The 25,274-nt window shown below is 47.8% G+C and overlaps 1 protein-coding gene across 1 annotated transcript; it reads left to right on the forward strand.

Moving 5' to 3' along the window:
* PRMT2 (protein arginine methyltransferase 2) lies at positions 1–24,854 on the forward strand. The gene is made up of 11 exons (XM_068976801.1): positions 1–69; positions 1,274–1,370; positions 6,113–6,217; positions 6,866–7,048; positions 10,617–10,778; positions 11,639–11,803; positions 18,961–19,136; positions 21,471–21,600; positions 22,399–22,535; positions 23,875–24,046; positions 24,697–24,854. The coding sequence occupies exons 2-11, from the start codon at positions 1,332–1,334 to the stop codon at positions 24,727–24,729; spliced, it is 1,302 nt and encodes a 433-aa protein (XP_068832902.1). The 5' UTR covers positions 1–69; positions 1,274–1,331; the 3' UTR covers positions 24,730–24,854.
* The last annotated feature ends 420 nt before the right edge of the window (positions 24,855–25,274 follow it).

The raw sequence follows: 25,274 nt of genomic DNA on the forward strand, positions 1-25,274 counted from the left end.
TGGTGGGTGCTGGCTTCCACTCCTTTCCGGAGGTGTGGACGCCGACCTCAGCGGAGAAACGCGACTGAGGTAGGTTTCCCGTGGGCAGCTCGGGCGACCGGACCGCGCGTAAAGCTGGACATGCCAGGGGAGGGGAGGGGTCCTTTCCCTAGGTGTGCGTCAGCCGGCGCACCGAGGCCGCCGTTCTCCTTCCCGGGCTCCCCGCGCCTTCCTGCTTCTGCTAGCCCCCGACCGCGGGCTCGGCGCCCCGCCCACAAGGCCACGCCCCCATTCGCGCCACGCCCACGACACCGCACCCTTTGCCTTACTGCCCCGCTATCTCCTCAACCACGCCCACAGTGCCCGCCCCTCCCACAACCACGCCCACTTCCCCGTCTGTCTTTGGCACCCGGGACCACCCTACCGAACGCAGGTCCCATTCTCTTCCCCCACTACCCGTTCCGCTCTTGGATCACGCCCCGTCCCTCCCTTCATCCTCCTTTCACCTATTTCTCTCTCCGGCCCATGGGCCACCTGCCCTTCAGGGCCCTCTCCCCCAACCGTGCTCCGCCCCTTAGCCGAGCACCACACTACTATTCCGCCCCGCCCACCCAGGCCCCATCCATCAATACGGCCACGCCTCATCTTCCGGCCCCGCCCCATGTTGGCCTCAATTCAGTTTCCAGTGAAAATGCAATGTATGTGTATTAGTATTTGTAATTATAAACGTCACAAAAACAAGTACTAGGTATTGACTGATAATGTGAAGCCCTCATTTCAAACGAGGAGTTGCTGCGTAATTAAAAAAACACACATCCATCGCAGAGCACAATGTGAGTTACACTGTCACTGGAAGAATAAGATTGAAACTGAAAAGAAAAGTCTCTGGCAGGTGCAGACCTTGGTTCCTGTTAGTGGAAACACTTTAAAGCCCCAGATAGGAAATTTTAATTGGAGTCACAGTTGTCAGGGTTCCAAATTAAGGGTTGACATCAATTTATTGTTTTAAATTTACCCAGTGATCTAACAGAAAGTAACAGGCTTTGGCCAATAAACAGTTAACACTTTGCAGGCTAGCAATGAAAATATACATTGTTTGGAGTGCATAAATTTTAAATGTTTTCAGTTGATTTTGTAAGAGTTGTATTTATAAATTTCATTTCCGTTCATTCTTCACATTCTTTACATTTACTTCCATTTGGTGGAAGACCTTTTTCATGGACCTTAAAAGATAAGTGAACATTATGATGCAACGTAACAAGCATTTTCTCATTCTCTCTTTTTTAAAAAATAGAAATGAAGGGAAAAATGAAACATTAAAGCAGCAGTTATGTACAGATTCCAAAGGAACCATGGCAACACCAGGTGACTGCCCCAGAAGTGAGTTGCAGGTAATTTTGGTTCTGCTATTTGTGAACTTGTATTTAAAGACTGGGACCATTGCAGAGAGTGGAGCTCGCTCACTCATGAAGTGATGGTGATTTCCTTGGACCTTGGAAGGTGGCCACTAACCAGGGGCTGCTTAAACAGAGAACGTGCACTGTGAGGTCACACAGGACATTCTGAATTGGGCATTGTAAACACCTCCCAGGAATCTAGGGTTCCATTTTTGGGTCTTGAGCTGGTGAAGCAAGCACAGGTTTTTTTTTTTTTAGTTGTTGAAAACATCCCAGACAGAATATGTTAGACACAGGTTGGATATTAGAAAAGATTTATATATTTATGCTTCTTTTCTGCTTGTAACATGTATCATTCAAGTTAACAGTAAAAAAGAAAAAGTCACCTTAAATTTCAAGGAATGTTGATTATGTAAAATTAAAAAACAATACTCTAATAAATGTTTTTTTTAAAACATTTTCATGTCTGTGATATCAATTTTGACATTTTTTTCCTCTTTTCATTCTAATTAGTATTCTAAATTCATGTGGTTTTTATATATAGAAATTTTATTTGTAGTTGGATCATTTCACTCATCTGTTTTTTAAAATTATCAGAAAATGTTTTAATTTTGTGGATGTATTAATTTTCTTTCAAGAAATTAAAAAGTACTGGAACATTTATAGAATCAGTTCAGTTCAGTTCAGTCGCTCAGTTGTGTCCGACTCTTTGCAACCCCATGGACTGCAGCACCCCAGGCCTCCCTGTCTATCACCAACTCCCAGAGTTTACTCAAACTCAAGTCCGTTGACTTGGTGATGCCATCCAACCATCTCATCCTCTGTCGTCCCCTTCTCCTCCTGCCCCCAATCCCTCCCAGCATCAGGGTCTTTTCAAATGAAACAGTTCACATCAGGTGGCCAAAGTATTGGAGTTTCAGCTTCAACATCAGTCCTTCCAATGAATATTCAGAACTGATTTTCTTTAGGATAGACTGGTTGGATCTCCTTGCAGTCCAAGGGACTCTTAGGAGTCTTCTTCAATACCACAGTTCAAAAGCATCAATTCTTCTGTGCTCAGCCTTTTTTATAGTCCAACTCTCACATCCATACATGACTACTGGAAAAACCATAGCCTTGACTAGATGGACCTTTGTTGGCAAAGTAATGTCTCTACTTATTAATATGCTGTCTAGGTTAGTCATAGCTTTTCTTCCAAGGAGTAAGTGTCTTTTAATTTCATGGCTGCAGTCACCATCTGCAGTGATTTTGGAGCCCCCCCAAAATAAAGTCAGCCACTGTTTCCCCATCTATTTGCCATGAAGTGATGGGACCAGATGCCATGATCTTCATTTTCTGAATGTTGAGCTTTAAGCCAACTTTTTCACTCTCCTCTTTCACTTTCATCAAGAGGCTCTTTAGTTCTTCTTCTCTTTCTGCCATAAGGGTTGGTATCATCTGCATATCTGAGGTTATTGATATTTCTCACGGCAATCTTGATTCCAGCTTGTGCTTCATCTAGTGTTTCTCATGCTATACTCTGCATATAAGTTAAATAAACAGGGTGACAGTATTTATAGAATAATACTGCAAAAAATTACGTATTACAGGGAAATGGAAACTTGCTAACATTTTGTCATATTCAGAATATAAGTATGTGTGTGTATATATATATATACACATATATATATATGAATGAATGAAAAAACCATGAATCAAGTCCGTTCCCCAGTCCCATTCTTCTTCTTCTATCTTAAGGGCAAACACGACTATGAATTATGAATTGATCTTTGTGTTTCTTGACCGTTTTTTATTCTTTTATGCCTTATGTAGGTATCTTTGAGCAATATATGATATTGTTTGTGTTGCTTTTTAGAATTTACCTAAATGGTGGAAATTTGAAATTTTCTGGGCTATCCAGAGTATGTTGCTTAATTTTCAGACATTTGGGAAATTTTATATTTGTGTTATTGGTTTTGGTTTTACTTAATGCTTGGTCTGAAAATGCAGCATTTCAGTCTTTGGAAATTTACTCATGCCTGCTTTATGGTCTCCTTGTAAGGACTGTTTGGCCTTACATTGGGCTTTGTAAGACCCTGTCTGGCCTTGGATGTTGCATGTGCACTTTCAGAGACTAAGTTATTCTGCAGTTGTGGGGTGTGGTGTCCAGTGTTGTCACTGTCAGATGGGTCATTTTTTTTTTTTTCCCTAAGTTTCTCACTTGTGTCCAACTCTTTGCAACCCCATGGGCTATATAGTCCATGGAATTCTTCAGACCAGAACCCTGGAATAGGTAACCTTTCCCTTCTAGAGATCGAACCCAGGTCTCCCACATTGCAGGCAGATTCTTTGCTAGCTGAGCCACAAGGGAAGCCCAAGAATACTAGAGTGGGTAACCTATCCCTTCTCCAGCAGATCTTCCCCACCCAGGAATCGAACAAGAGTCTCCTGTGTTGCAGGTGGATTCTTTACCAACTGAGCTATCGGTGTCATCACCGTCATATGGGTCCTTACTTAGTATTGCTCAAATCTCTGGATTCTGTCTGATGTTTTGTCCATTTGTTCTTTCAACTACTGAGAGAGATGAGTTTAAAACATCTCTGCTGTGATTGTGGATTTGTCTGTTTTTTGTTACTTCCATTTGGATCTATCACTTTTTGCTTCATATATTTTGAATCTCTGTTACTTGGTACATATATTTAGGTTAGTATTTGTTTACTAGATTAGTTGACCCTTTTATTTTTATGAAGTCTCTCTTTTTACCAATTAATACTTCTTGCCTAGCATCTACTTTGTCTTATATTAATTTAGTGGTACCAGCTTTCTTACAGTTAGTGTTTGGATGGCACACAGACACATATATATCTATATTTTCAACTAGTCTCACTCTATATATTTAAAGTATTCCTCTTGTAAAGAGCCTGTAGTTGTGTCTTTTATTTTCCTTTTAGGTAATTTTTGCCATTTAATTAGAGTGTTCAGTCCGTTAACATTTAACATAATGAGTCTAACATCTTGCTGTTTGTTTCCTTTTTGTCACAGTTCTTCCTTTTTACCTTTTTCCATTCTTGCCTTTTAGATTAATAAAATATTTTCTATAATTCCATGTTATCTCCTTGATTAACTTTTTAGCATTACCTTTTTATATCATTCTAGTGGTTACCCAAGAAATTATGTTGTGTATCCCTAACCTATCCCAATCTTTTTTTTTTTAACCTCTTCACAACTAAGATCATGGCATCTGGTCCCATCACTTCATGGGAAATAGATGGGGAAACAGGGGAAACAGTGTCAGACTTTATTTTTCTGGGCTCCAAAATCACTGCAAATGGTGATTGCAGCCATGAAATTAAAAGACACTTACTCCTTGGAAGAAAAGTTATGACCAACCTAGATAGCATATTAAAAAGCAGAGATATTACTTTGCCAACAAAGGTCTGTGTAGTCAAGGCTATGATTTTTCCAGTAGTCATGTATGGATGTGAGAGTTGGACTGTGAAGAAAGCTGAGCACAGAAGAATTGATGCTTTTGAACTGTCGTGTTGGAGAAGACTCTTGAGAATCCCTTGGACTGCAAGGAGATCCAACCAGTCCATCCTAAAGGAGACCAGTCCTGGGTGTTCATTGGAAGGACTGATGCTGAGGCTGAAACTCCAATACTTTGGCCACCTCATGTAAAGAGTTGACTCATTGGAAAAGACCCTGATGCTGGGAGGGATTGGGGGCAGGAGGAGAAGGGGACAACCCAGCATGAGATGGCTAAATGGCATCACCGACTTGATGGACATGAGTCTGAGTGAACTCTGGGAGTTGGTGATGGACAGGGAGGCCTGGCGTGCTGCGATTCATGGGGTTCCAAAGAGCCAGACACTACTGAGCGACTGAACTGAACTGACAGTGTAAGAATCCTCCAAATTAGTTCCATTTACCAGCCCCTATTTTTGTGCTGTGTTCTAACCTTTTACTTCTATATATGTTATAAACCCCACCATAAATTATTAGTTTCTCTGTACTATCAGAAGTCTTCTTTGTAAAGTGTAAGTAATAGTTTTTCCCCACATATTTACCCTTTCTGGAGTCTCTACACATAGCAGTCTGCAAAAACTCAAGTCAGTCACTCCATGCACTGCTGGAGAAGTGCCTCACCCTTTATGGAAAGAACCTGACAAATGTTTGAATGAAACCTATGCCTGTGTGTCATCCATGTCAGTCTATCCCATAGAGATAAAATGTCATCGTGTCAGGATAAATGTGCGCAGATGTTTGTGGACATAGAGAAAGTCCATCAGTAAAGGTCGACTGAAGACTCAGGTGGCATTCTGCTGTGTAATGTTAAGTAGCCACTGAACATTATAAGTTAGAGTTCTGCAGGTGGGGAGTTTTCCTCAAGGTATTATGTGAGTGAAAAAAGAAAAAAATTTAAAAAAGTGGCTGTGCAATCTTTGACAGAAAGCTATGTCAATAGAAAAAATAAACTGGGTGTGTGTGTATGTATGTGTGCGGGCATAGGTGTGACATGCGCACGGAGAGGTGTGGGGACCTCCTGCTGCTCCATGTTCTACATGGACAGCAGGCAGCTGAGGATAGGGGGTGGTGGGAAGCCAGTGGCAGTGAGCGTGGAGCTGAATGGGGCGAGAGTGAGTGGAAAAGAATCGTGTTGAGAGATGAAGAGAGACAGAGACAGGCAGAGATGGAGAGAGAGGAAGGGAGAGGAAAGGCTGCCCCCATCACCTCCCTTTCTCCCTTGCTCTGAGCAGGAGGAGGACCCTGCCACGCAGGCTGAGGAGGAGCACCTCCAGGGGGCTGTGCACCCAGAGGAGTTCGTGGCCATCGCAGACTATTCTGCCACCGATGAGACGCAGGTAGCCATGTGGGTTTATTCTTTGTGGGCTCAGCATGTTCAGTGGCAGGATTAGACGTCAAATTTGCAGAAGTCAGCAGATTTAAATAAAGAAGTATTCAGATACTTCACAGCAACAGAAGACCCACGAGTGACCCTTCCAGCCTAACAGATCCAGGTCCCAAGCCTGATGTGTAGAATCCTTGGGTGAGGAATGGGGTTGGGGAGGAGGTACCTGCTTCACCTCTGCTTTGAAACCCTTACTTGTAACTTATTTAGTTAAGGGAAATTGGGTGTAAAATAAAAACATCTACTTGAACGCAGCTTTCTTTACTTTGTAATAGTAATTAGCGTAAGCCTCCAGCAACTGAATCAGCTACCGTCTAGCTGAGTTACAGTAAAAGGGCTGTTAGAAATTCTAAGAAATTCAAGCTGTTCGAAAATGCTTGCTCTTTCTTGTTAAGGTCTGCTTTTGTTTCTTGTAGATTTCCAAAGAAATCTCAAAATCCTAGTGTGATTTTCATAGACTGTCAGTTGATGTCCTTCCCATTGACTCCTTACTGCAATTGCTGTGATTTGGGACCAGTGATGGAGGTTTATCACTGAGCCACCACTGAAATACCAACTGCAGGTTTTTCTTTAGTTTTCATTTCTGTATATGTTTCTCTAGCTCAGCTTTTTGAGAGGAGAAAAGATCCTCATCCTGAGACAAACCACTGCGGACTGGTGGTGGGGTGAGCGTGCGGGCTGCTGTGGGTACATCCCGGCGAACCACCTGGGGAAGCAGCTGGAGGACTGGGACCCCGAGGATTCCTGGCAGGATGAGGAGTACTTCGGCAGCTATGGAACCCTGGTACTGCCTCCTGCCCGCCTAGCCAGGCGGAGCCGCTTGCCACTCTCTGGTTTTAGGTTCTAACTTTAAAAATAATTTCTGGGCTTCAGCTCAACTCTTCAGAGTGGGGCCTGCAGATGTTTTCTTCAGCCCAGCTGCTCAGCTCTGCCATCCAAGTGCTGAAGCAGACTTAAAAATTTCAGTGAGCAGGTCTGCGTTCCAATAAAACATTATTTATAGACACTGAAATTTGCCTTCCATATGATTTCATGTGTCGTGTTTTTGGATTTTTAAAAACCATTTTAAAATGTAAAAGCCAATCCTGGCTTGCAGGCCATGCAAAAGCAGGTGATGGCCTGGATTGGCTGTAATGTACCGATTCCTGGTTTAGAGATACTATCCGAGCTATGGAATTATAAACTTTCCTCAGTGTTTAAAAAAAAAGTAGTAAATTTTACAGTAAAAATAAAATGTAAAAAGTTGTATAAATCAGTAGTAGTATTACCTATAAATAACTAGCTTATTAGTTTGGTTTTTTCCAGTGTGAATGAAGACCCAAAGTTCTATGGTCCAGACAACCTGTTTATATTTTAGACTAAATAAAATGGATAGTTGAAGGATGAACGTTTCAAGTACGGTAGATTCAGTTCTGTGAGGTTATAAGGCAACGTTGAAAGGTGTTGTTTGTGAATGTGTATAGAAGTGGAGGATCTGGAGATCAGGGACTGGATTCCCCTTAGAATTTGGATGATGGTTACTGGTAAAGGGGGTCTGTGTTTGGTGAGGCCAGGTGGGAAGGCCTGGGGTGCTGGCAGGGTTCCGAGTGGATGTGGGTACAAGAGTGTGTGCACTGTAGCTATGTATTGTGCATGTGTGTGTGCTCAGTGGTGTCCAGGTCTCTGTGACCCCTTGGGCTGTAGCCCATCAGGCTGCTTTGTCCATGGGATTTCACAGGCAAGAATACTGGAGTGGGTTGCCATTTCCCGCTCCAGGGGATCTTCATGACCCAGGGATCTTACTCACCCTCATCTCTTGCGTCTCCTGCATTGACAGACAGATTCTTTACCACTGAGCCACCTGGGAAGCCCCCATCATATTGGATCATTAAAAATGTTAAAGTAAATGGGAAACCACTGATGCATGTACATGCTTGTTGTTCAGTCTCTCAGTCATGTTCACCTCTTTGTGACCCCCGTGGACTGCAGTGTACCAGGCCTCCCTGTCCCTCACTAGCTACTGGAGTTTGCCCAAGTTCATGCCCTAATGCTCAAATTCACATCTAAATTCATACTATCCAATCATCTCATCCTCTGTCATCCCCTTCTTTCCCAGCATCAGGGTCTTTTCTAATGAGTCAGCTCTTCGCATCAGGTGGCCAGAGTACTGGAGCTTCAGCATCAGTCCTTCCAATGAATATTCAGGATTGCTTTCCTGCAGGATTGACTGGTTTCATCTCCTTGCTGTTCAAGGGACTCTCAGGAGTCTTCTCCAGCCCCATAGTTCAATAGCATCAATTCTTTGGAGCTCACCCTTTTTTATGGTCCAACTCTCACATCCATACATGACTACACGGACCTTTGTTAGCAAAGTGATGTCTGTGTTTTAACATGCTGTCTAGGTTTATCATTGCTTTCCTTAATAAGAAGGAAGCATCTTCTCATTTCATGGTTGCTGTCACCATCCACACTGATTTTGGAGCCTAAGAGAAGAAAATCTGCCACTGTGTACGTGCTTAGAGGTTTCCATCTGGTAAGAAAGAGTTAATGAGAAGCTGAGGTCTGTCTCTTCTGTGAGATTTCTCCCAATAGCAGTGTAGACACTTCTTTCAAGTCTAAGCGGCATCTGTTTTATTCTTTTAAATTTATGGAAAAGGAGTAGTCCCATACACTGTTACCACCTTTCTCACGTAGCTGTACTGCTTTGAACGTCTGTTCTGCTCAGTAGCTCCGGTGTGTTGATTTAGAAAGGACCGTGTTTGCTTTTTACTTGCCAAGCCATGCTGTAGTGGATGTTCTCCTACGTGAATCCGGCTCCCTTTTGGTAGATTCCCACTGGGTGGGTTTGAGGGCGATGTGTGTATGAGTTTTTCTGGGGTGGATCAAGCCAAGCCACCCACCTGGAATGTCGGCTGAGTGTGCGCCTCCCAGCGGCGCAGAAGGTGCATTTGCTGCAGGTCTTCACAGAAAAAGCTGCCAGCTGAAAAAAGATTTCCCATCTTAAAGGCAAAAAAACACGTATCTCGGTTTTGATTTACCTTTTTAGCATCTTCACGGCCTGATCTGTTTATTTTTTGAAACTAATTTTATTACTGTTTTGTTGTGCTCCCCCTTTGCCCCTGCCCCATTGGTTGGCATTTTAATGTGTTTTATGGAAAGTGAATTTAGGGAGGAGTGACATCTTTGTGGTGATACGCCGACTCTCCTCATTTCTTAACCCTTGTGTTATGTCTCTTTATGTTTTGAGGTTTTGATCATACATGGTTGTGTACCTTTCTAGGTGAATCTGTAGACGTTGTATGATTGCAAATAGTTGGGAAAGCTGTTCATATCTGTTGGATTAAGTTAGCTGATACTGTTGTTCGTATCTGTGTCTCTTATGATTTTCTACTTGTCAGTTACTGAGAGAAGGGTATGGAAACCTCTGGCCGTAATGGTGAATTTGTGTTCCTTGTTGCATTTCTCCTGGCTTTCGCTTTGTGTGTTTTGAAGCTCTGTTGTGGAGGCGCAGGAACCTTTAGAATTATTATGTTCTCTTGCTGCAGTGATTCTTGTGTTGATGTGGAGGCTCCCCACCACCCCCATCCTCAGTCACCTGCTGTCCATGTCATGACCTGATGCTGTTCGCTCTGAAGTGTATTGTATCTGAGGTGAATGCAACCACACCTCTTCCCTGGGTTCCGTATCCTGGTTCTGACCTGCAGGCAGGACATCTGGGTCTCAACTTAGTCCGCTTTGGTGGTCTCCCTCTGTCTGTCTGTCCCTGAGGAGCCATGGGCTCGCGAGGCCCACACAGGCTCCTGTTGGTGCTGACCTGGTCTGGGTTGCCAGGCCCCTGTCGCCACACCCCCACCCTCCAAGTGCTGCTTGGGCTGGGTCTCCTTGGCGGGTCTGTGGGGATGGTGCTGGGGGTGCCCCCTCTGTGGCTTCCTGAACTGTGTGGAGGAGCCCTGCTCTGCCTCCTTGGGGATGCATTCGATTCCTGTGGGGTGCCATCACCTCCTGCAGCCTCTGTCAGTCTTGTCCATTTTCTCATGGCGGATCTTGGCCATGTTGTGTCAGGTCAGGAATGTGGCTGCTTCTCCCGTGTCCACCTCCGGGTCCACACCTGCTTCTTTGGTCACCTGCCTCTTGGAGAGGTGCACCCCACTGCATGGGAAGGGTTCCAGAAGCTTCTACCTCATTCCTTCACTGTCTACTCTTATTTGTATCTGTTGGCATTTTTTTGGTCTTCTGATTTTTGCACGTATTTTTAGGCATGGGGTGGTGTGGGGCTTTATGGGGGTCAGGTCAGGCTCTGATTGTCCAAGGTCAGAGCATAGCGTAGCGCTAATGACAGGCAGTGATCCTTCCTTCACGTGTATTTCATCTAGAAACTTCACTTGGAGATGTTGGCAGACCAGCCTCGAACAACTAAGTACCATAGCGTTATCCTGCAGAATAAAGAATCCCTGAAAGACAAAGTGATTCTGGACGTCGGCTGTGGCACTGGGATCATCAGCCTCTTCTGTGCACACTATGCTCAGCCCAGAGCCGTGAGTAGGGAGCTTCTGAGCAGGGTCTTGGTGATGCCTCTGCTGCTTAGTGAAGAGCGCAGCGTGTTTCTGAAGGCTGAGCCCTCCAGAGGCCATGCTGTGGGTTTGATGAGTCGCAAGCAGCACATAGTGGAATAGGGCAGGACAGTGAGCTGAAACTGGTGGGATGTTTTTGTGAAACGTTTACTTCAGTTACGTTAGAAACACGTGTATCCACGTGTCAGGGCTGGGCAGCTTGTGTAGACTGCTATCCTGGTGTCACGGTGTCCTCCCGCCCCAAATGTGACCCTGCTAGGGTCAGGGTGGACCACTCTCTGGGACTCCCACTGGGCTCCGGTCCTCTGCCATTTAAGGCCCGTCTGAGCCTAGCAGAGGTGCCCCTCTCAGTGGCCCCGAGGCAGGAGGATGAGGCTCACAGGTAGAGCTGCAGCGCAGTGCTGCCCAAGTCCCGATCCTGCCAGAACCCAGACGTAGCATTTAGGACTTCTTAGATCCTCGATTGGTAACTAGCTGCTGGTGGCCTCAAAGTCTCACTGATGTCGTTTGAGGGCCAGGAGTCTCCTGTGTTGGTTATGGATTGTTGCTGTGTATATGGGAGCTAGGCTGCTGGGCCTGACCCAGGACCTCTGGGGTGGGCGGCACCCATAGGTGCAGAGGCTCTGTCCACCTGCACACAGCCCTGTGCCTGTGTTTTGGCGGAAGGTGGAGTCAGGGTGAGAGGCAGGCCCTCCCGGCCGTCCAGCATGCTGCCTTCCTTTCTCTGATGCTGGTTCTGACTCTGCTGGTGATTTGGGCTCGGGGAGAGTGGACAGCTGGCCGTGGTGTGGGGCACACATGGATGGTGTTTCTGTCACATGTAGGTGTTTGCGGTGGAGGCCAGTGAGATGGCCCAGCACACGGGGCAGCTGGTCGTGCAGAATGGCTTTGCTGATATCATCACCGTGTTTCAGCAGAAGGTGGAAGACGTGGTGCTGCCGGAGAAGGTGGACGTGCTGGTGTCTGAGTGGATGGGCACCTGCCTGCTGGTAAGGGGCCGTGGGGACTGCTGCGGTGGCTGCTTTGGGCTCTGGAATATTCGTACATCATGATTAATTTTGACTTTTTCCTAAGGTGACATGTCAGTGATTTCTTGTTTGAACATTGGCTCAATATCTTGAATTTTTAATGGATTAAAAAAAATCTTTATGGGAAATCTAAGTCAGAGTGAATGTATCTTTCTGGTGAATGATTTACATAAATTTCTGTTCTCTTCGAGAACCTGCGAATATCTAGTGCGTGATGTTAGGCTGTGTTTTCCGTGCTAGCATTGCTGGCCAGCCTGAAGCCCAGGCTCTCCCAGGTTCCCTCCCCAGTCTCACCTGGGTTGGGGTGGAGAGGTTGCTGGTTTGCCCACCCACCCTCCACAGTGGTTTCTGAACTCCCGAGCTCTCTGTGCTCCAAGGGCAGGTGAAAGGTGAGTGGGAGCTGGGCCTGCAGGTCTGTGTCTCATTGGACCCTCGGCCCACCCTCTTTCTGGGACCTAAGTGGTTACAGTGAAATGTGGTCTGAAGTTTAGTCTCGGTAAAAACCCAGAGAAGTGACGTATGGATGAAGGGGAGGGGGACACCACCGGGGTTTCCAGCAGGAAGTTTGTTTTAAATAGTAAGGAACTAACTTATATGAACAATAAGAATGTTGGTCCTCACTTCTTACAGACCGCAGAGATTTGGGAAGGTGACAGCAAATGACACTGAACCTTAAGACTTCTGTCTGGATGATTTATCTATTGTTGAAAATGGGGTATTGAAGTCCCCTACAATGATTGTATTGTGCCTATTTCTCTTTTCAGATCTCTTAATACTTTCCATATATATTTAGGTGTTTTGCCTTTTGATGTTTTAACTGAGCATTTTATATGACTCTGTTTTCTCTCCTTTCTTAGCATATCGGTTATACTTGTTCTGTTTTCCTTTTTTAATTGGTTGCCCTACAGTTTCGAAGGGCTTCCCTGGGGGCTCAGTGATAAAGAATCCACCTGCTGTGCAGGAGACCCAGGTTCAGTCCCTGGGGCAGGAAGATCCCCTGGAGAAGGAAATGGCAACCCACTCCAGTCTTGTCGCCTGGGAAATCTTATAGTCCATGGTGGATTGCAGAGAGTCGGTCATGACTGGGCACAGAGAACAGCAGTTTCCAGTATATACTTACAGCTGATTCATGTCTGTTTTCATCCAACACTGAGGTGATTCATGGCTAGTGTGAGTTCTTTATGAAAACAAAATAATTCTGACTTCTCCCTCCAGTCCCTTGTATGAGCATTTTCATTCGTTTTGTTACACGTAAGCATAAATACACATACATGGTCAGGTACTGTGTTGCTGTTATTTTGGACACATTGTTAGATTAGTTAGATTAAATTGTTAGATTAATTAAGAATGGGAAAAACAGAAGTTCTAGTTTCATCTTCACTTATTTCTCTTTTAGTGCTTTCCTTTCTTAATGTAGATCTGCGTTTATGATCTACGGGCAGACCTCAGAGATAGTGCAGGTTCATATCCAGAGCACCATGACAAGGCACTTACTGCAATAAAGCAAGTCACACAAATACGTTGGAAACCAGTGCATAGAAAGTTATGTTTACCCTATACTGTAGGGTGTGCAATAAGCGTTACATCTAAAATAACAATGTACATATATTAATTAAAATACACATTATTGCCTAAAAATGCTAACCATCATCTGAGCCTTCAGCAAGTTCTAGTCCTTTTGCAGTAGTAACATCAAAGATCCTTAATCACAAGGACTTCCCTGAAAGTCCAGTGGTTAAGGCACTGTGCTCCCCATGCAGGGGCCCAGGTTCAATCCCTGGTCAGGGAACTAAGATCCTACATGCAGCACAGGGCGGCTTAAAAAAAACCGCACAACAGAAAACCAAGAAATACATTAAATATTTCACTCCACTGTCTTCTTGCTTTCAGGGTTTCTGAGAATTCAGGTGAAATTTTATCTTTGTTCCTCAGTAGGTAGGTGTTTTTCCCCCAGCCTCTCTCAGGACTTTATCTTTTGAGTCTCTATAGTTTGAAGATGACATGCCTCTTCATACTCCCCCCGCCACCACCACACATTTATCCTGCTCGGTGTGCTCTTCACGCCTGGATCTGTGGCTTCTGTTTGGCATTGTTGTTGTTCACTCGCTCAGTTGTGTCCAACTCTTTGTGACCCCATGAACTGCAGCACACCAGGTTTCCCATCTCCTGGAGTTTTCTCAGACTCATGTCCATTGAGTCGGTGGTGCCATCCAACCATCTCATCCTCTGTTGTCCCCTTCTCCTTCTGCCTTCAACCTTTCCCAGCATCAGGGTCTTTTCCAGTGAGTTGGCTCTTCACATGAGGTGGCCAGCATATTGGAGTTTCAGCTTCAGCATCAGTCCTTCCAAAGAATATTCAGCTTTGATTTCCTTGCTGTCCAAGGGACTCTCAAGAGTCTTCTCCAACACCACAGTTCAAACGCATAAATTCTTTGGTACTCTGCTTTCTTTATAGTCCAACTCTCACATTCATACATGACTACTGGAAAAACAATATGTTTGACTGTCTGGATGTTTGTTGGCGAAGTAATGTCTCTGCTTTTTAATATGCTGTCTAGGTTGGTCATAGCTTATTTTCCAAGGAGCAAGCATCTTTTCATTTCATGGCTGCATTCAATGTCCACAGTGATTTTGGAACCCAAGAAAATAAAGTCTGTCACTGTTTCCACTTTTTCCTCTTTTATTTGCCATGAAGTGATCAGACCGGATGCCATGATCTTAGTTTTTTGAATGTTGAGTTTTAAGCCGGGTTTTTCACTCTCCTCTTTCACCCACATCAAGAGACTCTTTAGTTCTTCTTCACTTTCTACCATTAGAGTGGTATCATCTGCATCTCTGAGGTTGTTGATATTTCTCCCAACAATCTTGATTCCAGCTTGTGAGTCATCCAACCCAGCATTTTGCATGATGTACTCTGCATATAAGTTAAATAAACAGGGTGACAATGTACAGCTTTGTTGTACTCCTTTCCCAATTTTGAACCAGTCAGTTGTCCTGCATAAGGTTCTAACCACGTGTAGGGAAAGAGCAAATCAGCCAAGATGGCGTGGTCAGGGTCTTGCGTCCCACGTTTTGTAAATACGTGGTTTTGTAACAGTGGCGATCACTTACAGCACTGTGCGTGCACATCGTGTTGTACTTGCTTGGTCATGGACCACTTTTGTTCTGGAAACATATATAAGCCCCACCTGAGAAATCCTCCTTTGCCACTGCACCCGCCATTAGAGAATAAACACATGTCTGCAGGCCCTACGGCGCCTCAGTTTTCTTCCAACCTCCCTGCTCGTGCCTTACCTACCCTGGGTTCAGCAAACAGTGTGAACCATGTAAGACGCCACGTAAGGTTCTAATATGGCAGTGGTTTTCTGTCCCCTCCTCCGGTGGACCATGTTTTGTCAGAACTTTCCACTATGACCCATCCATCTTGGGTGGGTCTGCACGCATGGCTCACAGCTTCATTGAGTTACACAATCCCCTTCACCACGACAAGGCTGTGATCTGTGAACGGAGTTGACATTAATTTGGGGAAATTCTCAGTCATTTTTTCAACTCTTTCTTCTCTTCCCGCCTCTCATTCTTCTCTTGGTATTTTTGTTCTGTGTCTATTATACCTTTTGTGTTTTGTAGCCCTTCAGTGTGTTCTCTTTTTCAGCCTGTTTTGTTTTGCTTTTCAGCTTTGGCAGTTTCTGTTTTCATTTCCTCAAGCTCAGGCTTGTTGTTCAGCTGAGGGTCCTTACTAACGAGCCCATCAAAGGCATCCTCCACTTCTGTTACATCGTTCAGAATGTACATAAATGCTCTTGAACATTTATTTTTGGTTCTAAGAATTTCCATTTCTCTGTTTACATTGCCCATCTGTTTTGCATGCTGTCTGCTTTGTCCATTAGAGCCCTTAGCATATTAGTCATAGTTGTTGGGTTCCCAGCCTGATAATTACAGTTGCCTACTGTGTCTTCCTTTGTGGCTTAGTGGTAAAGAATCTGTTTGCAATGCAGGAGACCTGGGTTGGGAAGATCCCCTGGAGAAGGGAATGACAACCCTCTCCAGTATTCTTGCCTGGAGAATTCCATGGACAGAAGAGCCTGAGGGGCTGCAGTCCATGGGGTCACGAGTAGTCTAACACAACTGAGTGACTAACACTTTCACTGTGTCTGAATCTGGTTCTGAGGTTTGCTGTGGCTCTTGTACTGCTCATATGTCTTGTGTTTTTTTCCTGATAGCCAGATGTGATGACTGGATAAAGGGTCTGTGTAAACAGGCCTGTAGAGACGTGATGGTGAGATACGGAGGGAGTTGCTCTGGGGTCTCAGTGTTGAGTGATCCTGGGCCTCTGGACTGTGAACCCCACAGGTGCTTTTCAAGTTTTCTCTCCTTTTAGGTGGGACAGGATCGCTGGAGGGTGCTCGAGTTGGATAGTATTCTTTCCCCAGCTGGTTAGGCTCTGTTAAATAGTCTCTCCTGAGGGCAGACCCTGTTAAGAAGAACAGAACACACTGGCGTATTTCCAGTGGTTTCTTTTGAGCTTGTGAGAAGCACTGGGACTTTTCTTTGGTATTTACTGTGGGGACCCTGTCATGGGGCCTGCCTGGAGTCTTGGCCTCAGCTTGTCCACACTGAGCCCCAGCAGCCTGTCAGCCTCGGTTCAGCTTCCTCCCTGGCCCTGGTTCCAGGGATGTTTCTGCTCTGGTGAGTTGCGATTCCCTCCGCAGCTCTTCCTTGACTTACAGTGAGGCTGCGTCCTGACAAACCCATCCTAAGCTGAAAACACCGAAATCCAAAACGCATGCAACACGCCTCAGCTCTCGAACATCACAGCTGAGCCTCATTGTCTTCGATGTGCTCAGAGCACTCCCACTTGGCTACAGTTGGGCAAAATCATAACCAAAGCCTGTTGAAAACGAGTGTTGAATGTCTCATGTAGTCGACTGAATACTGTCCTGAGAGGGAGAGGCTGTCAGTGTGTGGACTGTTCACCCTCATGATTGCATGGCTGATGGGGGCTTGGCCTGTGTGGCACGTGTGTGTTGCACTGTGTATCACTAGCTGGGAAAAGATCAAAATTCGAAGCATAGTTTTTACTGAATACCTATTGCCCTGTCATGAAGCTGAACCATCATAAGTCAGGGACTGTCTTACAGGCCTCTCAGTTTTTCCAATTTGAGGGTGACCATTTACTCTGTGAGCTAATTTCTCTTAATGGACTTTCAAAGAGTTGTTAACTTTTCAGTTCAGCTTTTTACTTGTTAGGATAGAATGGCCACTTCCCCCAGAGCAGGAATGAAGCGGGAAGGGGTGCTCTCCTGTTCCTGCTCAACATTGTCCTGGGAAATCTAACCATTGCAAGAGAGAAGGAATAAATGGGAGCTAAACAGAATGAAGGCACGGGAATAAACCGTATTCTCAGACAACGTGATTGTTTTTGTAGAAAATGCCAAGGAATCTCCAAAAACTTTCCTAGACTAGTGGGCAAGTTTAAGACGATCATGGAGTACAAAGTCAGCATACAAAACCCAGTCACATTTTTATACACTAGCACTATCCACGACTGGTTACAGTGGCTCCAGAATTGACACTTGGCAAAACATGTGCAAGTTCTGGATGCTGACTCCAGGTGATGCTGACCAACACGCACTGGTCATGAGCTGGAGACGGCCCCGTAAGGATGCCCCTTCTCTCCAGGTTCATCTGTAGATTTAATACAATTCCAGTAAAAATTCAAGCAGGATTTTTTTGTAGGTACAGATAAGCTTATTGTAAAATTTATGTGCAGTGTAAATAAACTAGCCCTGGAGAAGAAAATGGGAATCTACTCCAGTATTATTGCCTGGAAAATTTCATGGACAGATGAGCGTGGCAGGCTGTAGTCCATGGGATCACAAAAAGTCAGACATGACTGAGCACAGGCAGGCTAGAATAGCTGATACAATTTTTAAAAAATATGTATTCGGCTGTGCCGGATCTTAGTTGGGAATCTTTGTCATGGCATGTAGGATTTTATTTCCCTGACCAGGGATTGAACCTGGGCCCCCTGCATTAGGAACGCAGAGTCTTAGCCCCATAACCACCAGGAAAATGCCGCAGTTTTTGAAAGAAGAACAACATCGGAAAAACTCTACTACCTGACTTTAGTATAAAGCTGTGGTGGTCAAGACTGTGAACCTGGTGAAGTGATAGACACGTAAGTCAGTGGAACAGAATGGATAGTAGATTCCTACAAAGGTGGTCAACTGATTCTTAACAGAGGAACAGAGTTAATTTAATGAAGAAAAGATAGTCTTTTCAACAAATTATGTTGAAAGAGTTGGCCATCCATAAACTAAAAAAAGCTTCAACTTTAAGCCTCATACCTCATCTTGAACAATGAACTCAAAATTGATTGTATCTAATTGCTTAAATATAAAACTGTAAAACTTTTGGAGGAAATCATAGAAAATGTTCGTGATTAGTCAAAGGGTTTTTAGTGTGACTCCAAAAGCATACTCTATTAAAGGAAAAGTTGATAAATTGGACTTCATTAAAATTAAAAAGTCTGTTCTGTAAAAGACAATGTTAAGAAAATGAATAAAGGCCAAGATTAGGAGAAAATATTTGCAACTCACATGTACAGTGTGTACCCTGAACATATGAAGAATCCTCAAAATTCAACACCCCCGAGGGGCTCTTGGGGTGCTTGCTGCTGTTGACATGAGGGTCACGTGACCTCTGTGGCACTCCTGCTTTGCTGTTCCACATTTTTGAGAAGTGACTTCAGTCAACTTAAAGCATGGCGAAGGTTCTGAGAATACCTCAGACCAGAGTGATACTGTTTGAGAGTTAAGACCCCAAAACACTTATGGTGACAGCTATCTCCTCGGTGGGCAGGGTGGGCGAGAGGGCAAGTTCCCTGACCATTGGCCGTGCCCAGTTCTGAGGAGCAGTGTGGGTCAATGGGCTTAAGCCCAGGCTGTGACTGAACTCGGTGACCGCTGTTGTGATGGTGTAAGAGAAGCCCTCCAGTGAGCTGGCAGCTCGTCCTGTCCGTGACGGTCCCCGGGATATGAGTGCCGTGGTGGGGGCCGGGGGCTGGGAGCAGACACCGTCTCAGTCACTGTGTCTCCTGTGTGCCTCCCTCCACGCAGTTTGAGTTCATGATCGAGTCCATCCTGTATGCCCGGGACGCCTGGCTGAAGGAGGACGGGGTCATCTGGCCGACCACAGCCGCCCTGCACCTGGTGCCCTGCAGCGCTGACAGGGACTACCGCAGCAAGGTGCTCTTCTGGGACAACGCCTATGAGTTCGACCTCAGCCCTCTCAAGTGAGTGTGGGGCTCCTGGCCTCCAGGGCACGAACCCTAAGCCAGACCCTGACATCGGTGAGTGCCCTCAGGCGAGCGTGGGCTCCCGGCCTGTGGGACTGAACCCCAGGCCAGACCCTAACCTCAGTGAGTGCCCTCAGGAGAACGTGGGGCTCCTGGCCTGTGGGACCGAACTGCAGGCCAGACCCTAACCTTAGTGAGTACCCTCAGGCAAGCGTGGGCTCCCGGCCTGCAGGGCCACAGGCTGCAGGGCTAGACCCTAACCTCGGTGAGTGCCCTCAGGCGAGTGTGGGGCTCCCAGCCTGTGGGACTGAACCCCAGGCTAGACCCTAACCTCAGTGAGTGCCCTCAAGTGAGCGTGGGGGTCCTGGCCTGCAGCACCACAGGCCGCAGGGCTAGACCCTAACCTTGGTAAGCGCCCTCAGGCAAGCATGGGCTTCCGGCCAGTGGGACCGAACCCCAGGCCAGACCCTAACCTCGGTGAGTGCCCTCAGGTGAGCGTGGGGCTCCCGGCCTGCAGGGCCACAGGCCGCGGGGCTAGACCCTAACCTCGGTGAGTGCCCTCAGGTGAGCGTGGGGCTCCCGGCCTGCAGGGCCACAGGCCGCAGGGCTAGACCCTAACCTCGGTGAGTGCCCTCAGGCGAGCGTGGGGGTCCTGGCCTGCAGCGCCACAGGCCGCAGGGCTAGACCCTAACCTTGGTAAGCGCCCTCAGGCAAGCATGGGCTTCCGGCCTGTGGGACCGAACCCCAGGCCAGACCCTAACCTCGGTGAGTGCCCTCAGGTGAGCGTGGGCTCCCGGCCTGTGGGACCAAACCCCAGGCCAGACCCTAACCTTGGTGAGTGCCCTCAGGTGAGTGTGGGGCTCCCGGCCTGCAGGGCCACAGGCCACGGGGCTAGACCCTAATCTCGGTGAGTGCCCTCAGGCGAGCGTGGGCTCCCGGCCTGTGGGACCGAACCCCAGGCCAGACCGTAACCTCAGTGAGTGCCCTCAGGCGAGCATGGGGCTCCTGGCATGTGGGACTGAACCCCAGGCCAGACCGTAACCTCAGTGAGTGCCCTCAGGCGAGTGTGGGGCTCCCGGCCTGTGGGACTGAACCCCAGGCCAGACCCTAACCTCGGTAAGTGCCCTCAGGCAAGCGTGGGGCTCCCAGCCTGCAGGGGCACAGGCCGCAGGGCTGAAAAACCCTCACCGCTGGGAGTCCAGTTTGTTCACGTGACTGAGAAGTCTGCCTATTGCCTTACTGGCCTTGAAGCTGATAACAGAATTGAAATGACCTGTTTATAAGGCCCCAAACAGATAGGAAACATAAGGTAATGTGGGCCATTAAAACAGACAGATGATCCCATTAAGAGCCAAGAGTGTTTAATAAGGGTCGGAAAATGTGTTGGTAGAGTCCCTGCTGGCCTTTGTCGCAGAAAGCAGTGCCCCAGAATCCAGGGTGGCTCTCCTGGTTTCTGACTTACGGTCATGCCTGTGGCAGACTTCAGGTTTTGACATAAAAGGTCTCCTCACAAGGGCCTCCCATTTCTCACATTTCCTCCTCGAGAAGGATGACGTATGTATGTGGCTGCCTCCCCCTCCAAGGGTGCCAGGAGGCAGGCAGGGGAGGCCTCGCAGTTGTCCTGGGGCCAGAGAAGGGCCCCTCATCAGGGATGGCTGCTCACCTGCCAGATGATCAGGGCTTGGCAGTAAGATGGGGGCCTCTGGGCCTTTCTGTTTTTTATTAAAAACTCAAAAAAAGAAATAATATCAGTGTAGAGGTATGGAATCTTCCCTCATGTGTTGAATTGTCGCATTCTCAACCCAAATCTGAAAGTGGGTGGAGAGGGGGGTCTCCGACAGCAGCTCTGTGGTTTGTGCAGAACTGATGTGGTGGGAGTGAGGGAAGGTCTGGAAAGGGCAGGGGGCTTCTTGTATTGCCTGGTGTTAATGTCTGGTAAAGTGACCAGGGAGGGCAGAGAAAGCTCTGAGCAGGGCCTGGAGTGTCTGGTAAAGGGCACTGTGAACTGGGTGTGGGAGGACCATGGACGTGCATTTCCCAGGGACATTGGTTGGCCCCTTGGAGGAGATGTGTTCTCTCACACCATTCACTGAAATTTAATTTCCTGTGGCTTCTGTGTCCTCTGGGTATGTGAGTGGGACACAGAAGGATGTGCCTTTGGCTCCCATTCTCGGCTGCTGCCCACCAGAGCTGGCCTTCTCGGCCCTGCCTTTTGCTCTTGGAGCTGCAGACAGTGAGTTAGCATTCCTGCTAACACAGAGGAGAGAGCGAGACAGCCTGAGATGGGGGCTGTGTCATCTCAGATGCTGAGCACTTCCTTTTCCCCCCCAGATCTTTAGCAATTAAGGAGTTTTTTTCGAAGCCCAAGTATAACCACATTTTGAAACCAGACGACTGTCTATCTGAGCCATGCACCATATTACAGTTGGACATGAGAACTGTGCAGGTCGCCGACCTCGAGGTGAGGAGAGATGACCCTTCCTTCCTTCCCCATGCAGTCATTCTAATAAATGAATTAGAGTTGTTGCTCTTGATTTTCCCAGTCTTTTTAATCTATTCTGATTTTGTTTTTAGTATTTTTAGGTTATTTTCTTTATAGCTAACCTCTTTAACATCTTCAGTTATTTTTAGATGTATGTTTGATATTCTCAGCTTGTTCAAATTCAGATTAATTATGTGTCATGATAGGATTTGAATTAAAAATTTTTCCTAAGTTCTTTTAGCTCCCACTTATCAAAATTCTTACAGTTCTCCTACTTACCATCTGTGGCCATGAGGTGGCGTGTGTGGATCTGGATCTGGACAACCCCATTTTAAGGGGTCCCTCCAAAGTGGAGGTACCCTCTTATGGAACTTACAATACAAAACCACATGCAGACTGAACCTGAGGCTTCAGTTCATTTTGGGATCATAGAGACTCAATCTGGAATTTCCTGTTGGTGCAGAGAATTGAGAAAGTGTCCCGCTTGGATTTTGGGACAGAAAATCAGGACAATGAGACCTAGATTGCTTCAGACCTTTCTGATTGTCTGCAGCATTTGAGTTCAGAATGCAAGTCGTAACGTTTCCCTTCTCTGGGTTTTTGACATGTTCGGCTAAATTAGCAAGTTACAGATTTGTGTCGTAGCTACTGAGGTAGACAGTGTGGCTGTCGGGGTGGTGTTGTGGGTCTTGGATGGCCACGTGGAGGTGGCCGCTGCCCATGGGTCCCGTGCGTCCAGGGCCTGCACCCACTTCTCACCCATTGCCTTGAACACAGACGATGAAAGGCGAGCTGCACTTTGACATACAGAAGGCAGGCACGCTGCATGGATTCACAGCCTGGTTCAGCGTCCAGTTTCAGAACCTGGAGGAGGACGAGCCACAGCTGGTGCTGAGCACCGGCCCGCTGCACCCGTGAGTGTGCCACACCCCCGCTCACCGCGGGCCACAGAGGAGGCCTGACAGAGTCACGAATGTGAAGGGCTAGACAGTCAGAAGTGGACCCAAAATCTCTCCAGACCCGGCCGAGCGTGAGGCCAGGCATGTGGGTGGTGTGTGGGCGCTGGGCAGGGCTGTGTGTGGAGGTGAGTCTGGGTCGCCTCGGCCCCTGCACAGGTATGGGAGCCCCTGATGCCCTGGATGGTCAGCCTCCACTTTCTCTCCGTGGCCCCCCTGCTGCTGCAGCTCAGAGTTCCAGGGGCTTTTCCTCTGACTCTTGGAGAAGGCAGATGTTTCCTGAGATGCGATTTTCATGTAGTAACATTTCAGAGCTGCACGCCTGCTCCTGCGTGTGGGGATGCAAGCTGTGTTGTCTGTCTGTGGGGCTGGACACAGCAGCCCCTGGAGCACTGCCTTCACGTGGGGACTCTACTCCCCTCCGCATGACCCTGCTACTCACCTGCACCGTGTGGTTGGCAGAAGTGAGCACGGCCTCAGGGAGGGTGGCGGCCGCCTGGGTCAGACCCCACTGTGGCCTTTGGGCCGGGGAGGACCTGGGCATCCTTTGTGAACGTGGAGCAGGAGGAGGAGCTGAATGGCCAGAGTGGACTCCAGCCGGGCCTGCTCCCAGGCCCGTGAACCGGGTGTGCCTGACGTTCCCACTCGAGCGCTGGGTGGGGATCATCCACACTCAGGTGGTATGGGGGTGGAGATGAGGGGACCTGTGGGCTGGGGCAAGGAGACCACCACTGTGGCTGAGGTGGGCTGCCTGTGCATCAGAGAGAATGTGACAGAAGGGAAAGAGGCCACAGAGAACCTTAGTGCTGGGTGTGACTGGGCCCACACCAGGCACTTGTGTGTCCGAACCATGGAATTTACAGAGTTTGGGGTGTCCCTGCTCACCCAAATGCTGCACTTGTCTTGCTCACACTCAGCCAAATTCAGAGAAGTAATGACTTCTTTTGGGCATGATTTCATGAGTGTGAATCTCTCTTTAACTGCATGAACTAGGACCATGGGCGTCACAGTTCAGGGTCGGTGGCTTTGGGTAGGCACTGCTGTGCCAGCTCACGGAGGCTGGGTTGACCCAGAGAGGGGCCAGGACCTGTGTCTGGCCACATTTCCTTGTGGCCTGTCCACCTCAGGTTCCAGGGAATCTGAGCAGCATCCAACAGCTGCATCCACCCACCTCCCCGCCCAGGTTGTGACCCCACCTGGGTCCTGTGCAGCCGTCTGATCCCCGGATGGGGCCGTGGGAGTTCCATGGCCTTCCCAGATGGGGCAGGCGTAGATGACCACACGCCCTGTCTTGCAGCACCACCCACTGGAAGCAGGTGCTGTTCATGATGGATGAGCCCGTCCCTGTCCTCGTGGGAGACATGGTCACGGGCGCAGTGGTGTTACAAAGGAACCCCGTGTGGAGGCGACACATGTCTGTCACCCTGAGCTGGTCCATCACTTCTGCACAAGACCCTGCGTTACAAAAAGTAAGACATTTAGCTCTAGAGTCTTGTGCTCTGATGCTGTCCCGGAAGGTGGCGGGTCTGTGGTGGTCTCACAGTGGTGGGTGCCTGTTCCCACCCCAGCAGACTCTGTGCCGGAGCTGGTCTGGGTTGTTTTTCTAATCCTCATGGCAGGAGGTGGACCCTCCTGTTCACAGGAAGCAGAGGTGCAGGAAGCTAAGTTCTCCCTCTAGACTGGGCTGGTCAGTGAGATCAGAGACCGGGAGACTCCAGGTGCAGGGAGAGCCGAGGGCCGGGCCGTGGTGTGGCCTCGCTCACAGCGTGTGCCTTGCCGTGGCCGCCGAGGATGTGTGGTGGAGCCGTGTCCTGGCGGAGGCTGCAATTTTAGGCTTAAGTGAGCATGGCTGGTGGGGCCTTGTGGCTCATGGCTCACAGGGGCCACTGAGAATCCTCTTCCTCACTCAGGTTCCCACAGGAGAGAGAATAATCAAACAAACCATTTTGTGCTTGGCTTTATGCTGAAAGTTGAAATGCTTGTCATTAAAAGAAAAGCCTTCACCTGAATGCCAGCCTCTTGTCCAATATTAAATTATTATTAGGAAATACTGTATGTAATGAAACTGACATGATTTGCTGTCTGATTGGTTTGTTTTCCTTTCCTTTGTCTTTCTCAGGTTGGGGAGAAAGTCTTTCCCATCTGGAGATGACAGAGCAGCTCTGTGGGGGATGTCCACTGCATCTTGGGGGACATACGTGACTCCACGGAGTCACTCCTGGACGGATGCGTGTCCTGGGAAAGCCATAGACTTACTCCAGGATGGGGTGGTGGCACTCTCACCCACGGGCTCGGGGCTCTAGGGTCCTCCCCATACGCCCGGCGCCGCGGGGCCCACCCTCACCATTGTCACTGCCCTGCCCGCCCTGAAACCTGGGCTGTGTTTCCAGTGTCCACTGTGGGTATTTGGTGGCCCACTGTCCCTCAGCCAGGCCAGTCCTGAGCTCCCAGGATGTGTGTGTCAACCCTGTGCTCTGAAGGTGGCTGTTCATGCATCGTGCGTGCGTATGTCCTTCCCGCCCTTGGCTCATCGCTCAGCTCATGGACGTGAGGTCCCAGATCGTCGCAGGAGCTGGAGGTGTGATGCACGTGGTGGGGCTCTGCATGGGGTAGTCCGCTTGTAGAGACGTCTTCCAGATAAGTTATGGGTCGGCACATAGGACATGCTCAATAAATATTTTTTAACAAATGAATGTT

Source organism: Capricornis sumatraensis, chromosome 1 (genome assembly GCF_032405125.1).
Source record: "Capricornis sumatraensis isolate serow.1 chromosome 1, serow.2, whole genome shotgun sequence".
In the NCBI taxonomy this organism is placed as follows: Eukaryota; Metazoa; Chordata; class Mammalia; order Artiodactyla; family Bovidae; genus Capricornis; species Capricornis sumatraensis.

What these genes read in the sequence shown, in the direction of transcription:
- PRMT2 (XM_068976801.1), top strand. Translation starts at nt 1,332, where the DNA reads ATGGCAACACCAGGTGACTGCCCCAGAAGTGAGTTGCAG. An exon ending in ACTATGCTCAGCCCAGAGCC is followed by an intron (nt 10,779 to 11,638) that starts GTGAGTAGGGAG and finishes TGTCACATGTAG; the next exon opens with GTGTTTGCGGTGGAGGCCAG. An exon ending in AAGACCCTGCGTTACAAAAA is followed by an intron (nt 24,047 to 24,696) that starts GTAAGACATTTA and finishes TGTCTTTCTCAG; the next exon opens with GTTGGGGAGAAAGTCTTTCC.